General features: G+C 45.4%; 2 protein-coding genes across 2 annotated transcripts in view; both read right to left on the minus strand.

Moving 5' to 3' along the window:
• Positions 1-18419, minus strand: part of IDUA (alpha-L-iduronidase) — a 287436-nt gene that overhangs the window by 80944 nt on the left and 188073 nt on the right. The gene's annotated exons all lie outside the window — the stretch shown is intronic.
• On the minus strand, positions 3354-3786 carry LOC309544515 (lamin-B1-like; the record flags this gene model as incomplete). Its single annotated transcript, XM_082243416.1, has 1 exon — positions 3354-3786. Exon 1 carries the CDS (start codon positions 3711-3713, stop codon positions 3354-3356), a length of 360 nt encoding a protein of 119 aa, XP_082099542.1. The 5' UTR covers positions 3714-3786.

Raw genomic sequence — 18419 nt, forward strand, 5'->3', positions numbered from 1 at the left:
TTGGGGAGAACTTTGACCCATGACACAGCCATCAGGTGGAACAGGACAGCCAATTGAGACATTTCAGCACATGGACATACCCCCTACCTTATAAATAGACCTGACCTGGCGGTCATTTCACATTCTGCTTTTTGTCAGTGTAGGGAGAGGTTTGCTGTGTGCATCAGGGACAGATTGTCAGTGACACAAATCGCTCTATTAAGGTCCACAAAGTCCTTTTAAGGGCTGGTATTTGGTATAGGTGTACTGTCTCTTTTGTTAGTGTAGGGAGAGGTTTGCTGTGTGCATCAGGGACAGATTATCAGTGACTCAAATCGCTCTGTTAAGGTCCACAAAAGTCCTTTTAAGGACTGGTATTTGGTATAGGTGTACTATTCTTTAGTGTGCAGTGCACTATATAGGGGTGTAATACACTTATAATATACTTTGTAATATAGAAAGCATATTATAGTGGATTTGTATTATGTACTGTGCAGCATTGTGACTGGTGTGGTGAGCGTTTCTGCAGCAATACTACAACTACAAACAGTGACAAAAGCATTTTAAAAAAAGTATTATAACTGTGTGATAGACCAGTGGCCCCCAACAATATTGCCTCTTTTGCTGCGTTAACTCTGCTACACACAGTGACAACAGTTACTGGTCAATTTTTTGTAGAACTGGTGTGATAAACCAGTTGCCCCCCCAATACCACAGATTGAAGTGGGGTGTTATCGGAGTATACTTTTATAAGTGTATTTGTGTCCTGCAACAATATTACCTCTTTTGCTGCGTTAACTCTGCTACACACAGTGCCAAACTTACAGGCCAATTTTTTGTACAACTGGTGTGATAGACCAGTGGCCCCCCAATACCACAGATTGAAGTGGGGTGTTATCTGAGTATACTTTTATAACATATTATTTTAGTCCTGCAAAAATGTGGCCTCTTTGGCTGCATTAACTGTGCCACACACAGTGACAACAGTTACTGGCCAATTCTTTGTAGAACTGGTGTGATAGACCAGTGGCCCCCCAATACCACAGATTGAAGCGGGGTGTTAAATACCTTCTTCCACATATACTGTGCTTCTCTAGAGACTTTTGTCACAGGGTAATTTAAAAAATGACAGGAAGAGGCAGGCCCTTTTGCAGGGGGTGGTAGGGGTAGGGCAGGAGCAGTAGACCGGAGCCAAAGTGTGAAGTTTCAGAAGGTGCTTTCGATTACGTCAAAGGACGCACCAGACTTGGTTGAGTGGCTCACTCAGCCTTCCTCTTGCCTAGCTCATGACAGTGTTTATACAATTACACAATTATAAAAATGAATGAGGCATGGATCTCTAAAGGAATTCAATACATGTGACCAGTAGACCATATTTGATTACAATTCCTCATGACAGGCCACAAATATCCGCCAGACCGCCATCCACCCACAACAATTCATGGTCCTTGTCTTCGGTAAATACAGCGGCATAAAAGGCATTTCATGTCCATTGAATGCCTAATTTTTGGGGCCTTTCGTGGCCGACAATTATTTTTTCTATCAATGCCTATTGTACCTTCAGCCACAGAATACAACGTTCTTAGCTGTCAGAAAAACGCATGTGGGCTAATTTTTGGGGCCTTTAATGGGCGACACTTACTTCTGTATCCTGTGAATGTCTAATGTACCTTCAGCCACAGAATACAACGTTCTTAGTTGTCAGGAAAATGCATGTGGGCTATTTTTCAGATTGGAATTGAAAATCAATGGGTCTGTAATAGGGCTGCGCATCTTCACTTACCTCACGATTCGATGCGATTACGATTATTAGGGTCGCGATTCGATACGATTCGATTCCGCGATGCATCACGATTACTGCCCGTGCCCAGCCCACTGCCCATGCCCAGCCCACTGCCCAACGGTTTTCACTACAACAGTTTCGGATACACTACAGGAGAGGGTCAGAGACTGCAGACACACTACAGGAGAGGGTCAGAGACTGCAGATACACTACAGGAGAGGGTCAGAGATTGCAGATACACTACAGGAGAGGGTCAGAGACTGCAGATATACTACAGGAGAGGGTCAGAGACTGCAGATACACTACAGGAAAAGGTCAGAGACTGCAGATACACTACAGAGAGGGTCGGAGACTGCAGACACACTACAGGAGAGGGTCAGAGACTGCAGATACACTACAGGAGAGGGTCAGAGACTCCAGACACACTACAGGAGAGGGTCAGAGACTGCAGATACACTACAGGAAAGGGTCATAGACTGTAGACACACTACAGGAGAGGGTCAGAGACTGCAGATACACTACAGGAGGGGGTCAGAGACTGCACACATGGTACAAGAGACGGCCAGAAGGTAAGTATGATAGTGTCAGGGAACTTCCCACAAGAGAGCTGGATCTTCCGCCCACACTAATGCAGCGACGCCCAGTGGCCTATTTAAACCAGCCTGCTCCAGCCATTAGTTGCTGGATGATCTTCAGCTTCCTGTTTCCTGCTTCCCGTGTTTCTGTTCCTGTTTACTTGGATTACCTGTTACCGACCCGGCTTGTCTCACCTGTCTTGTCTCTCCTCCTGGCTCCGACCATCGGCTTGTTTACCTACTCTGCTTCAGTCTGCTGTTCCCGTGTATGACCCCCGGCTTGCTCTTACGGACTCCTCTACTGCTTGATGAACTGTGTTTGACCCCTTGGCTTGATCTTGACCTCGCTCTTGTCGCACGCCTTGCTACCTCCTCCAGTCACCTTCAAGGCATCCTGCATCTCAGCACGCACTACGTGTCTACAACAACAGCAGTCACCTCTTCACCGGAGCTTGCCGCAGCTGGCGACCCCTGTTCCTTTGGGCACAGCATTCCCTGTCTCCACCTCCAGGGGTGCCTTGCACTTAGCCACAAGGGAAGCCCTCTCAGCACCTCGGCCTCTGATCAGGTACGTGATAGATAGCTTTTTTATTTTATAGAAAAAAATAATAATACCCTTTAGTATCACTTTAACAAATCATTGCTGAGTCTTTTGGTAGCAACTTAGATAGAATGCAGGTCAACATCAATGAAATGGGGGGGGGGGTAATAGAGCATTTAGATGAAGGCTGACCAGTGATATGGGGGGGGGGGGGTAATAGAGCATTTAGATGAGGGCTGCCCAGTGATTTTTGGGGGGTATACATCCGGTTGACAGACAATAACGAAGCGCTGCATACATCTCCCCCCAGTGAGGCGGGTGACTGGCACTGTGATAGGGCTCGGTAATGTAGCCATGTGACAGTCACCATCACCTCTCATTGGATCAGGCCGGACTCTTCCCTTTTTAAATCGCCTCGTTGCTGTTAATGAATGGAGGGCAGTGTGTGTGAATAGAGCCCCCCTCCCCCCGGCACTCACTTGCTCTGGAGCTGCTCATAGTCCCCCCGTATCTTGCCCAGTTCTATCTGTAGCTTGGCCCTCTCCCGGGCCGTGTCATCCAGGGTCCTGCGGGCATCGGCCAGCTCGGTCTCATAGAGCTCCTTAATGCCGGAGATCTCCCGGCTGCGGACCTCCTCCCGCTCGGTGACCTGCAGTTGTAGCACGCTGTTCTCACTCTCCAGGCTCCGCACCTTGTCTATGTAGACGGCCAGGCGGTCATTGAGCTCCCGCAGATCCTCTTTCTCCTGTAGCCGGGAGATGCGGGTCGGGCTGAGCGGGGTGCTCATGCTGCGGCGGCTGGACTGCCGGGGGTTGCTGGGAGTCGCGGTCGCCATGAGGCTACGGAGAATAGGGAGAAGACGCGGAGCTCTGGTTCAGCGAGGTGACCGGGGTGCCTGTCACGTGACCGACCCGTGTGAGGGCGAGCCGGCCAATCAGATCCGTCCCAGCGGAGACCGGCCACGGAAGCCTCATGACGTCATTAGGTAATCGATTTTGCAGGCACCCCGAATCGATGCAGAATCGCGAAGGGTCGCATCGCGATGCATCGATTCGGCGATTATATTCAGCAGCCCTAGTCTGTAAATGTTCTGCCAAATTGTGGAAGGGGTGCGGACCCATTTTACAGATCCTATATGTATTTACCAGCTGCTGTCAGTTCTGGCTGATTTAGGAAAAATAAAAAATGTTTTGCTCTAAAAAAAAAATAAAACAATTTTAGGGCAACTTTTCCAATAGCAATACTTCTGTTATGACATTGTCCATGTGCTGGGACTATTTGTGCACAGCTAGTAAGTCTTTTGTGGCTGCAAATATGACCTAAAGGTTTTTAAAGTTCGCCTCCCATTAAAGTCTATAGGGCCCGCTGCGAACTTGCGGTTTGCAAACATTTGAGAAAGTTTGCGGCTAACGTTGGCGAACCGCCCCAGCAGATGTTCGTCCATCACTAGTGGTCATGGTGGTAGGAGTCAGAAACACTGCACATGCTGGCACATATGACTTAGGCAGCCAGAAAATGTCATGTCCTTATTCATACATGTATGAAAAAGTACATATTATAACAAAACACAACTACACAACACAACTACACAACTACACAATTTACACATGCTAATGCACATACATTTTCTATTTATTTTGCAAACTGCTGGCGGTTACTGCTGGCGGGTACTGCAGGTGCAGTTACTGCTGGTGGGTACTGCTGGCGGGTACTGCTGGCAGTTACTGCTGGTGGTTACTGCCGGTGGTTACTGCCGGTGGGTACTGCTGGCAGGTAGTGCTGGTGGTTACCGCTGGTGGTTACTGCTAGTGGGTAATGCTGGTGGTTACTGCTGGCGATTACTGCTAATGGTTACTGCTGGTGGGTAGTGTTGGTGGGTACTGCTGGTGGGTACTGCTGGCTGGTAGTGTTGGTGGGTAATGCTGGCGGGTACTGCTGGCGGGTAATGCTGGGCATGCGGGTACTGCTGGAGAAAGCAGCAGCTACAGTAGAGAGCAGAGCCGCTGCTTCCTGCATGGCTCCTGTCACAGGCGGAGTGCATTTCTTATCACTCCACCTGTGACAGACCCGGAACTATACAGGAAGCAGCGGTTCTGTCACTGACTGCAGTCATCCCAAGTCTTCCGCAGCAGCCGGGATATTGCACGGCACTTGCGGGTGTCCGTGAGCCACCGGCCAAAGGCGGGAGACTGTCTGGAGTTCCGCGGCCTGTGGGCCGCATTGCCTGGACATGCCTGATGTAGAGGATCTTCCCACTGGACATGCTCCTTTGCAGGGATCAGTCCTGTAACCAGTCTTTTGCAATGCTGCATCATTCTTACCCACTCCTGTGTGTCTGTGTGCTAATTCCCTGGTGACCGTGCAGCCTTTCAGGACCCACCGGTACCCCCTGCAGGTAACATAGGATCCCTGCTAGGGGTAACTGCAGACACTTGCACTCAGAATTTGGCTATACCCCATTAAGGATGCTGACTGTTGTGCCCTGTTCCCTTTTCACTTCCCCGGAGCAGTTATAATGCAACATTCCGTGCTTCTCTTGCTTCCTGGTGCTTTGCTGGCGATCCCAGTCACAGTGAATCTTGTCCATTATCAGGATCTTACTTTTAAATATGCTGTGGTCACTATGACCTTTGTGGCCTGTGGTCCAGTAGAGTGCCTGATACTTTACCACCAACAGAAGCAGCAGAAGTCTTGACCAGCGTGCAGCAACTTTTTCAAATTTGGACAAAAAATCCACGACACTTTCAGATGGCAGCATGAGCTGCATGAATTTGGTCACTTCCACTACAGCCTCATTGCCATGGTCAACAGCAACCTTTCTGCTTTTTGATGACCCCCATTCATCACAAACTCTGAGCTTTCTGCACAGTTCATCAAAAAGATCTTCCTTGTGTCTCTATTTACCCATGCATGCGTGTCTGGCGAAATTTTCAAACAGGAACATTTCAGAAAGTTAACACATACAGCTTTAATTTGGAGGCCCTGTAGCTTTTCAGTTTTTGTTTGTCATTAAGTAACCTTAATCCAGAGTCCAGATGTAGAGCTAGTAAGTGGGGAGTAAGGTTCAGCAGGCATATTGGAGGCATTAGCGGTAGGGTGACCAGAATTCCAGAACCCAAGGTAAGTAAGTTGACAAATCCGAATTGCAGCCTCATAACATCTAACAAGAATATGCGACCGGACAAAATTACGAGGTTTGTATACCAATGCTAGAGCTGCTAATGTACGAGGAGGATTTTGATTTTGTGAGAATTTCAGAGACTTGGTTTGACAGTTCTCATGATTGGCTGGCAAACATTCAGGGGTATTCCCTTTATCGCAGAGATAGGGAGGGTAAAAAAGGGGATGGATATGCCTGTATATCAAGAATGATGTGCAAGTGAATATGAGGGACAATATCACTAATGGAGCTACGGAGGAGATGGAATCCTTATGGGTAGAGTGTCAAAGAGAGGAAACAGATGAAAGTAATACTGGGTGTATGCTATAGGCCCCCTAACCAAAGGGAGGAGGGGGAGGCGGACATCCTATCACAGCTTGGAATGGCGGCAAGGATGGGAAATGTCATTATAATGGGGGATTTTAGGATAAATGTCAAGAGGGAAGAGTTTGTATGAGGCGCTACCTGTTTGAGCTGTTTCTAAAAAAAGGGGGGGAATGGTACCCCTACACAAACTTTTCAGTTGTGTGTCATTTGCTGGCTGGCAGGGAGGGGCCTCACCCCAGCACAGGGAAAAGTTTAATTGTAACCAGTCTGATCACTCTTCAATGACAGCTCTTGATGTTAAATCTCTGCTAAAGTGGATTGTGGTTTAAAGTGAACGTTTAATGGAGACACCGCACCTCTGAATCCCATTATATGAGACTGAAGCCTGGACTGAATGGATGGTTTTCCCTTTGATTACATAAACCCCCCTCCATCAATGGGGTTATGTTCCAGACCTAATAAACAACATTGGGTGGAGCTACGCACGCCACACGTCACTTCCGGTCTGAGTGGTTCGGAGCCGTGGAACGCGGAAGCGTCCCGGAGTCCTATCTACGGCTGATGCGATCGGTCCGAAGTGTAAGTTTCTCTGCACTTGCTACTGTACATCATATGGATTGCTACGCTATTGGGGTCCCGTATCTTTCTGCTTGAGCACCACAGATTAACACTTCTTGAGGGAGGCAGCTCCCAACATGGTCCGCCGGGCTGAAGGAACCCCTTTATTTTGGATTGGATTTTTTCCTTCTGTGGCTACATATCTACTTCTCTGGCCCAGAAGAGGAATACTGGGTGAGAGTGTTACCAATGGGTTGCTATCTTTGGGCACCTCACTCACAATACATTTTGTGTTTGAACTTCCACTTATTCACCATTATTTATTACACTTGTAGGGTGTGTTTCTAATATAATAAAACATTTTGCATTTTGATATTGATATTCACTATTACTGCATTTTTGCACATTTTTTCACTGGCACTTAATATGTTTGTCAATTTTATAATAATATTTTAAACATACGAGCAGTCACGTATAGTACATTATTTATTTGTCACTGTGCACTTTTGTTTTTTGGGGGGTGTTTGGCAATTCACCTCCTGCACTAAGCACTTTATTCAGTTTCTTTGGGTGCACACACATTTGTGTAGGGGTACCATTCCCCCCCCCCTTTTTTTAGAAACTGCTCAAACAGGTAGCGCCTCATACAAACTCTTCCCTCTTGACATACATCTTGCCCTTGGTTCTCCAGGGGTTGGTTTGTGGCAGCTTACACCTGTATGTAAAAAATCTTTTACACTTAAGATACTCCATAGCGCTGGTCACCTTTGTTGTTTATTTGATTTTAGGATAAAGACTGGGCAGAAGGAACCGCGCATTCTTCTAATGCTCACCATTTCCTAAATGTTTTGCAGGACAATTTCATGGGTTAGATGGTGAACGCACCAACAAGAAACAATGATTTACTAGACCTACTAATAACAAATAATACTGACCTGATCGAGGATGTAGAAATACGGGGCAACTCAGGACCACAGATTCAATTTGTTTCAGTATAAATCACAGAAATAGGATTTCAAAAGAGCCAGCTTCCCTAAACTGCGCTCTTTGCTAGATGATATTAAATGGGATAGAATCTGAGGAACAGAGAATACGGAGGATAATGGGAGTGCTTTAAGAACATACTAAATAAAGGTTTTGGCCAGTGCATTCCAACAGGGAATACATTTAAAAGAGCTCAAATAAACCCTGCGTGGCTAAACTCCAACGTAAAATGCAGATGTAGCACCCTCCTAGATAGGTGCTAGGCAGGGAGAATAGTTTGCTCTGCCTGCTTAACAGGGGAGTAGCAGGCAAAACATAGTCTGCTCCATCTGCTTATCAGGGGAGCCTGATCAGTAGTTAGGCCTGTTACATGTGCACAGGGTGTGATTCATCTGGGCTGAGGGAGTGTCCCCATTGTATCCAATAGGGGGGCCTGTTGGACAGTGGAGGAAACCCAGCCAGTTTGGCACAAACAGTGGTGAATCCTGAGATATGTTATAAAAGCCAAGAGGACATGTGACAGGGTGTCTTTGCGTGGGAAGTCAGGTCCCAGGAGGAGGGTGATAGCTGTCTCTCCTCCTGTCTGTTGTGGAAGGTGGTCACAGGCGGTCGGCCTGGTGAGCCGAGCCAAGAGTCTGGTGCTGAGCCAGGAGGTCCAGGAAGCTGACTAGTGGAGTTGGAGGCAGAGCAACCTTGGGAAAATAGTGTTTGTGAGTACCGGGAAGCTTGCCAGCGGTCTGCCCAGGAAAGGGGACTGCTCCAGTGGAGAGTCAGTGGATAGGTGTCAGCAAAAATGGGGGTGCCAATTTAAAACCCTGAAGAATAGCTCAAACATGATCATATTATCTATCTTACTTCTGTGGCAGGGAGAAGCAGTGGTCTTGCTGCACACTACAGCTAGTTGTCCTCAAGAAAGTGCATAGTTCATAGTTGGAGTATCCCACTCATCCCTTCTCCTATCCCAGTTCTAAATAAAAACACAAAAAAAACAACATCCCCTGAATATTGACTGAGCCAAGCACTTTTAATGCTTTTTATCTGCTATCAGTTGCTAAGGGTAACCCAGGGGAATCCAGAAAGTGCAATTCTCACCAGTCCTGTAGGGGGGCAGTGCTACACATATAAAAACAAAAGAAAAGGCCTTCCAAAATACAAGGCTAAGGGGTCATTGTCAGCATTCCAACATTACAAAGAATGCAAAAAGAAGTGTAAGAGTACAATAAAGGTGGCTAAGATAGAACACGAAAGGCACGTAGCTAGAGAAAGTAAGGAAAAAAAACAAAACAAGATATTCTTTAACCACATGCCGAACATGTACTGTATATATATGTCGGCAGAGTGGCTCTCCCAGGCAAAACCATGTATCGGTACGTCATTTGCCTGGGAGGAGCTAGGGGTCGTCAGCGGGGAAGCTGGCGGGTATGTCAGGCGGCTCCGATTGCTGCCTGACACTCTCGATCGTTTCCCAATAAGAGAAAAGGACGGACAGCTGATGTGAACACAGCCGTCCATCCTTCTGCCTGCAATGATCACAGACACTATGTGATCCTGCTATGTAGGATAGCATGTCTCTGTGATCATTTCAAAAGCCCAACCCCCCCCCCCCCCACAGTTAGAATCACTCCCCTAGGGTCACATTTAACTCCTTGATTACCAACAGTATTATCCCTTCCCTGCCAGTGTCATTATTTTAGTAACAGTGCATATTTTTAGCACTGATTACTGTAGTACTCCCAAAAATGTCAGTTAGGGGTCCGCAATGTCGCAGTCCCGCAAAAAATCGCAGATTGCCTCCATTACTAGTGAAAAAAAAAAAAAACAATAAAAATGACATAAATCTTTCCCGTAGTTAGTAGACGCAATAACTTTTGCGCAAACCTACCAAAATACGCTTATTGCGATTTTTTTTACCAAAAATATGTAGCAGAAAACAAATTGGCCTAAAATGTTAAAAAATTTTGACTTTTAATTTTTTGGGGGGGGGAATGTCATATAGCAGAATGTGAAAAATATTGTTTTTTTTTTTTTCAAAATTGTCGCTTTTTTTTGTTTATAGCGCAAAAGATAAAAATCGCACAGGTGATCAAATACCACCAAAAGAAAGCTCTATTTGTGGGAAAAAAAGGACGACAATTTTATTTGGGTACAATGTTGCACGACCGCGCAATTGTCCGTTAAAATTATGCAGTGCAGAATCGCAAAATAGCGCCCGGTCATTAAGCAGGAAAATCTTGGCCCCCATAAAGGATGATGAAGGGAATTTGGCTATAAAGGACAGAGAGAAGGCAAAGGTTCTGAATAAATTCTTCTCCTCTGTCTTCACAAAAGAAACGGGGGGCTACAGTAACCTAGACCAGCCTTTTTCAACCAGTGTGCCCAGGCACACCGGGGTGCCTTGAGGTTTCTTCAGGGGTGTCTTTGCAAAATGCCTAAAATGTGATTAAAATTGTATACAAACCAGCAGGTGGATCAAGCCTGACTTCCATTACGACTTTCTAGACACTGGAATCCTAACAACCAATGATGTCATCAGTTGATGAGGATGATGCCTCTTGCCTCCACGGCATCCTTGTTTGACCCTTCTGTGCCCCTCTCCCTCTGCACTGGGGTCACATTAGCTGAGAGAATTAAAGGAGAAGAGGAACATAGGAATACTAGTCAGTACCAATGTGCAAAAGTGTATTTTCTTTGAAAGAATAAATCACCACTAACGTTGGGCGTCCTACGTGTGGATGTTGCTGGATTATGTAAAACTATTAGAATAGTTTTTTACATTTTTGAATGGGGTGCCTCAAGACTGCCCATAATTTTAAGGGGTGCCCTGAGACTGTGTATAATTTTAAAGGGTGCCTTGACCAAAAAAAGGTTGAGAAACACTGACCTAGACTGTAATGTTAATGTTAATAACACGTCACAGGAAGCACCCTTATGGTTAAGACAGACTCCGAAAAACTTAACATAAATATGTCACCGGGACCAGATGACTTACACACCCGGGGGTCCTTAAGGAACTCAGCCAGATGATAGCCAGATCATTGCTTCTAATTTTTTTGGACAGTCTACTAACAGGAATGGTAACAGCTGATTGGAGAAAAGCCAACGTGGCACTAATATTTAAAAAAGGGCCAAGATATATCCCTGTGAACTACAGGCCAGTTAGCCTAACATCAATAGTCTGCAAGCTATTGGAGGGGATGATAAGGGACTATATTCAAGATTTTAGGAATGAAAAGGTTTTATTAGTAGTAATCAGCATGGATTCATGAAAAATCTTTCATGCCAGAGCGATCTAGATGAAGGAAGGCCTGTAGATGTGGTGTATCTAGATTTTGTAAAGACATTTGATACAGTTCCCCACAAATGTTTACTGTACAAACTAAGGTACTTAGAGTGGGTACCTGGGTGGAAAACTGGCTTCAGGGGCAAGCCCAAAGGGGAGTGATAAATGGCGAGTATTCAGAATGGTCTGGATCGGTCCTGGGTTTAATTTATTCATAAACGATCTAGAGGATGGGATAAATAGCTCAATCTCAGTATTTGCAGATAATACTAAGCTAAGCAGGACACATACCTTCTACGCAGGATGTGGAAACCTTACAAGAAGACCTGAACAAAATAATGGGGTGGACAACTACATGGCAAATGAGGGTTACTGTTGGAAATTGTAAGGTAGTGCATTTGGGTGCCAAAAATACGGACACAAATTACTCAATAGGGGGATAACCTCTGGGGGAATCTAGAATGGAAAAGGACCTGGGGGTCCTCATAGATGACAAGCTCAGCAATGGCATTCAATGCCAAGCTGCTGCAAGCAAAGCCAACAGAATACTGGCATGTATTAAAAAGGGGATTCACTCCAGAGATAAAAATGATAATTCCCCCACTCTACAACACTCTGGTCTGGCCATATCTTGAGTATGACATCCAGTTCTGGGCGCCGGTCCTCCAGAATCTTTGCGGGAAGCCAGGTCCCAGGAGGAGGATGATGGCTGTTTCTCCTCCTGTTGCTAAGGAAGGTGGTCCAGGCAGTTGGCCTAGGGACCAGGGGATGAGCTGTGCAGTGGAGGATCCAAGTTGACCAAGTGAAGCTGTGGAGCAGGATTCTTCTGGAAAACCAGTGGTCATGAGTACTCAAGATCTGCCCAGGGGTCTGCCTAAGAGAGGGACCACTCCAGAGAGGTCAAGGGGATCAGAGAGCCAGCTAACCCAGGAGCTTGCAGTAAAGGGGGTGCCACGTTGTGAAGCCCTGAAGAATAGGGAGTAAAGAGGGCACCAGGAAGGGCCCTGAAGTGTCTCAGCAGTACAGTCTGCACTACAAGTCAGCTACCTCAGGAAAAAGTACCTTAGGGAGCTTTAAAATACTTTTCACAGTCAAAGGTGAAGCTAAAGTAAGCGGCATAGCCGTGACCAGCATCAGTCAGCGATAATCAGCGTCAGTCAGCAATAACCAGTGTCAATCAGCAATTCTCCATAGTCCCTGACTATCTGTGCATAGTTCAGTAGTTAAAGTATCCCACTCATCCCTTCTCCTATCCAATTTCTCAATAAACTCTAAAAACCAAAGAAACTGGACTGGTTCTTGTCTGAGGTAATCACACTTGGAAACATGCTGAAATGTCCTACTGTTGTTAATGGTACACACATGCTCATCATTGGTTGAACTGGATGGACTGGTGTCTTTTTTCAACCTCACTAACTATGTAACTATATAAAAAGTGTTATTGTTGAACTATTTAAGGATAAAGAATCATTGTTAAATATTTTTGGTCTGCAAACAAAGTCGTGGTAAAAATAAATGTCAACAAGAAGGCCTTTGTGATTCTACTTCAGTTTACCCAAAGCAAGATTTTGATGGCATCAAATTTACAGCATAATACGGATACTGAACTTCTTCCAGAAGCAAAACAATAATGAGAACTGGTCACAACAATATTTGTACAAGAACCTGAAGTTTTAAAATATTAAAATTGTGCAGTCTTCCTTTCAAAAGATTTCTGTTTGCCGTTTTTTTTTTTTTTTTTAACGTTGTATACCTTGTCTAAGCCTGACACTTAAGTTGGAGTGTCAGACGTCATAGGTCACCTGAAGTCTTCAATTTACTGCCAAACCTCACATACAAAATGTACTGTTTGGATACAACATAACCTGTAATTGTCTAAATTTCTCTTAACCACCTAAGTACCAGCATGTTTCACCCCCTTCATTACTAGGCCATTTTGTATACCCTGTCTGAGCATGACACTTCAGTTGGAGTGTCAGATGTCAAAGGTCACCTGAAGTCTTCAATGTACTGCCCAACCTCACATACAGTATATCTGTTTGTATACAACATAACCTTTAATTGTCTAAATTGCTCTTAACCACCTCAGTACCAGCATGTTTCACCCCCTTCATTACCAGGCCATTTTTAAATTTTCAGTACTGCAATACTTTGACAATTACTTGGTCATGAGGCCCAAATTATTATTTATTTATTTTTTTTAGAGAGCTTTTGGTGGTATTTAACCACTTTACCACTAAAGCATTTTGCTGTCTTACGTCTGAGCCACTTTTTGCGATTCGGCCCTGTTTGATTTTAACTGACAATTGCGCGGTCGTGCGACGCCATACCCAAACGAAATTTACGTCCTTTTTTTCCCACAAACAGAGCTTTCTTTTGGTGGTATTTGATCACCTGTGCAATTTTTACTTTTTGCGCTATAAAACAAAAAAAGAGCGTAAATTTTGAAAAAACAACAATATTTTTCAAATTTTTTTATATGAAATTCCCCCCAAAAAAATGTAAAAATCAAATTTTTTTTAAATTTTTGGCCAATTTGTTTTCTGCTACATATGTTTGGTAAAAAAACTCACAATAAGCGTATTTTGATTGGTTTGCGCAAAAGTTATTGCGTTTACTAACAAAGTTAGTCATTTTTGGTGTTTTTTTTTTTTAACGCGTAATGGTGGCGATCTGCGATTTTTTTTGCGGGACTGCGACATTGCGGCGGACAGATCGGACCCTTGACTGACATTTTTGACACTTTTTGGGGTACCAGTGACATTACTGCAGTAATCAGTGCTATATATATGCACTGTTACTGTAAAAATGACACTGGCAGGGAAGGGGTTAATTTTATTGGAGAGGGAGGGGTTAATGTATTCCTGGTGCTTACTGACGTGTGGGGGGGGGGAGGTGACTGTGTGAGCCAGGAACAGATCGGAGTGTTCAGCTATGCTGAACACTCCGATCTGTCACTCCCTGTCACTTGGGAGATCCGCCCGCTTGTGTTTACACAGGCGGGCGGATCTCCACACTAGATCCCTGACGATCGGGGCAGATCGCCGCTGCTCCTCCCCTGGCCCGACTCCCGCTATGACTGAATACAGCGCCGCCCACAAGGGGGAGTGTCTGACGACGTAGGTCTACGTCGTCAGACGATAACGAGCCACTTTGCCGCAGTAGTACTACGGTACTCAGTGGCAAAGTGGTTAAAAAACACATTTTTGTTGTTTCTTTTTACAGGAAAAAAACGTAAAAACAAATGTTTCCTTTACTTTCTGCTTTAAAGCTCAAGGGGAACTAAACTCTCTCAATCAAATCAAATTATTTTCAGGGGTAGACTGACCATTCGGGCACTGTTTGAGGGTCCAGGGTCACTAGGAGGACCCATGAGAGGCTGCACATGTGTCATATAGAAGCAGTATATTTAGGTCTGTCTGAATGATGTGTCAGTCCAAAACCAGGACACATTATTTAGACAGGAATATGGCTCAGAGTTGGGGCCTGGCAGGAGGGTAAAAGGAGCCCAGGATAGGAGCAGATGTGGAGGCAGAACGAGCAGGGGAACTGCCGGCTATGGTGGGAGTCTCAGGTGCAGAAGAGGGGGAGGCGGCATCTGACCTAATGCAGGAAGTAGCTCACCTGTGCAATAGTAGTGGATCAGGTTGGGGTCCCAGGCTGTGATCTTTCCTTGATACATGCAGCTGATGATGGAGCCGGCAGGAAGGTGAGAGAAGTCTCTGGCTGTGTGACATGACTGGACACTATTAGGTGACATGACTGTTCTCTTTTGCCTGGCTGCTATAGTGATTAGATCACAGACATCTTAAAGTTGAAAAACATCCCCCCTCCCTCTCACCCCCATCCCCCCTCACATCCTCTCTCACACCCCCTCTCTCTCTCACCCCTCCTCCCGCTCTCTCAACCCCATCTGTCTCTAACTCCCCCTCTGTCTCTCACCCCTCCCCGTCTCTCACCACCTCTCTCCCTCCCCCTCTGACTCTCACACCTCCTCTCTGTCAACCCCCCCCCCTGTCTTTCACCCCTTCTCCCTCCACAACCCCTCTATATCTTACCTCCTCCCTCTCTCACCCCTCTGTTTCTCACTCTCCCTGTCTCCCTCTCTCTCTTACTTCTCCCTCCCTCTTACCCACCCCCATCTCTCTCACCACCCTTTGTCACTCACACCTCCTCTCTCTCTCACCCCCTCTGTCTCTCTCTCTTCCCTCCCTCTCTCTCTCACCCCGTCTCTCTCTCTTTCATTCTCCCCTCTCCCCCTACCTCTTTCCCCTCCCACGCTCCCCATCTCTCTCTCTTACCTCCTATTCCTTTCTCTCCTCCTTCTCTCTCTCCCTCCCCCCTTCGGTCTCCCTCTCTCTCACACCCACTCTCTCTCTCACCATCTCTGACTCTCACACCTCCTCTCTCTTACCCCCTTCTGTCTCTCACCCCTCTTCCCTCTCTCATCTCTGTCTCTCACCCCCCTCTCTCACTCCTCTGTCTCTCTTTTACCCCCCTCTCTTACCCCTCTCTGTCTCTCACTTCCTCCCTCTGCCTCTTTCACCCCTCCCTCTCTCACTCCTCCCTCCCTCTCACCCACCCCCATCTCTCTCGCCCCCCCCTGTCATTCACACCTGCTCTCCCACCCCCTCTCACCCCTCCCTCCCTCTCACCCAACCCCATCTCTCTCACCCCTCTCTGTCACTCACACCTCCTCTCTCTCTCACCCCCTCTGTCTTTCACCCCTCCTTCTCTCTCTCACTCCTGTCTCTCTCCCCATCTCTCTCCTAATTCTCTATTAGTAATTTCTGGCACACAGACCCACTGCTTTCATAAAATGCCCCTTGTTGTGTAATAAAGATGGCTGCTGCATGGCAGCCACCTTTAAACTTTGAAGTGAAACGAAGCTGAGAACTTCAATGCAGGCTATGGTTTGATAGATATTTAAATGCCCCCTCTATGCAGCTGAGCTGCAATATGTAAGTAGGGCTTTGCGTGGCTGTGGCTTGAATATGGACACACCCTGGTCAAATCCTTTGAAAATATCCTATGGGAAGAAATGCATCAGGATCGTGCCTTTGTAGCCTGATTTGCCTGCTTATTTGCCTGTACCACTGGACTGTTTGTAAGTGCATTTCCCTTATGTAAATACATTTTATTTTTGGGGTTTTACACTATATTTGTTTCCTTTGGTCTACATTTACATGGTCCTGGATGTCTGTGAGCTTTATCCTCCATTCACCCATTTTGGATGTTTTACCCTGCACTTGCCATTGGGACTTTTTTTTAATTTTTCGATTGTTTTTACCATTGATTTGGTTATCTATGCACTATATCACTTATATTGGGAGCTGTCATAGTTCTCTTTAATTTAGCGCTGCACTTTTCTTTATTTATTGTTCATATCAACCTGTTAGTCAGTTGTTTGTGCTAGCAGCTTATACACAATTTTGGTTGGTTAGCGCAGTTTATTCACTTCTTTATTTGAATATGGACACAGGGGGCCCTCTGATCTCCCATTGCCCAGGGGCTCCATGAGTTGTCAGTCTGCCCGTGAATATTTTCTAATCCTAATGCTGATAGCATTAGTAAACAGAAAGAAATTGTTTTGTTTAAATTTTATTTTACATTTCTTCAGTTGTTTCCTGGTTTCTGGTGTAGGCCAAAATGATGTCATGCATTCCAGGAGTCTTCATGGGCATTTTTTTTTCCTTTATCTGGAGGAGGGGATTTCTCAGTTCTGCACACCCTCCGGTCTGCATGTCTGAGCTAAGGGCAAATAGACTCCAGGAAACAAATGCTCCATGATCTATTTTCCCTTACTCAGGAAAGAAAATCAAGGGGGTGTTTTACAAAATTAGGAACAGAGACATGGATGGATGGGCCGGAAGCTTTGAATATTAAAAATGATTTCAATTGTGTTTTTAGTTTGTGGTGGTCAGATACAGTTTAGTTCGGCTCTAAGTGTTTTTTTTTTTTTTTTTTTTAATCAGCACAAATGATGGCACTTCAAATTAAAAGTGTCCCTTGGGCTGATAGATGACATTTTTCCTCCTTTGCCCCAGGGTTAATTTGAGCCTCTGGGCCTGTCAAATGCACTCTTCAAGAGTGCAGACTATTCCATCCCCTCTTCTCCCTTCCTCCATTCGTAGAAGCAATGAAAAGCACTCTATGAATGGAGAACGGGCATATAAATGAAAGGCTTGACTCTTTTAAAGAATGCATTTCATTGCAAATAGCAAATAAAAATGTCTTTATGTAAATGACCTACACCTATGGCAACGCCATTATTCAACTTTGGTCAATGATACACAGTTTGTTTTTATCTACAGACACCCCTTATCTGAATAGGCAGTTTTTTGGTAAAGCTGAACTAACCCTTTAAAGCAGAACTATACTCAACTCCAGCAATGTGACATCCATGAGATCCCTCGAGGGCAGCAGCGTTTTGTATCTGGCTTCTTCCAAGTTTACCATCTTTGGCTATCTCTATTGGCCAGCACAGAATGACATAACTCCCAGGCATGTATAGGAGAGTTCATTCATCTTGACATCTGGGAGATGCCAGGTTTGTACACTGAGCTGCACATGCAAAAGAAGAATGCAAACAGAACTGTAAAATATTATTTAGAAAGGAAAATGCAGAATCAGAAAAAAGAAAAACATCTATACTCACCTATGTGGCTGCAGCATAGATTCGATGCTACAGCTGTCCCCCGCTAGCTCTAAGACTAAGAACAGAGCAATCACATGAAGGCTGATCGATCAGTTCTCAGGCTTTGCTGCGCGAACAGCAGGGACTGTCAATCACAGGCTCTCGCTCTGTCCCTCCAGTGCTCACTGGATCACCAGACTGTGGGGGTAGCAGCTGGCTCAGGTTCCCAGTGGCACCCAGATGAGCTAGCTGCCGGTCAGTCATCTGGGTGGATCTGGACATTAAAGTTGGGATCCTTGCAGAGCCTAGACCAGTTCTCTAAAGGGCTTTAGCCTGCTGTCAGCTGAATCTGGGTAACAGGAGTGCAGAAAAAAAGTTCACTACTGTGACTGATAAGCTTTGGCTATACATCTCCTTTAATTATTTATTAATATAAGTATTTATTGCAGAAGAGGCTTTGAGGGGAATTTAGAAAGACTGGCGTAGACAGAATCTGCAGCAGCTGTGCATAGTAATCAATCAGCTTTTATCTTCAGCTTGCTTAGTTAAAGTGAAACAAAATCCACCAATTTAATGGGTTTCCAAAACAGGTACA

The sequence above is a fragment of the Pelophylax lessonae genome (assembly GCF_965119305.1).
Source record: "Pelophylax lessonae genome assembly, chromosome: 1".
NCBI classification, from domain to species: Eukaryota; Metazoa; Chordata; class Amphibia; order Anura; family Ranidae; genus Pelophylax; species Pelophylax lessonae.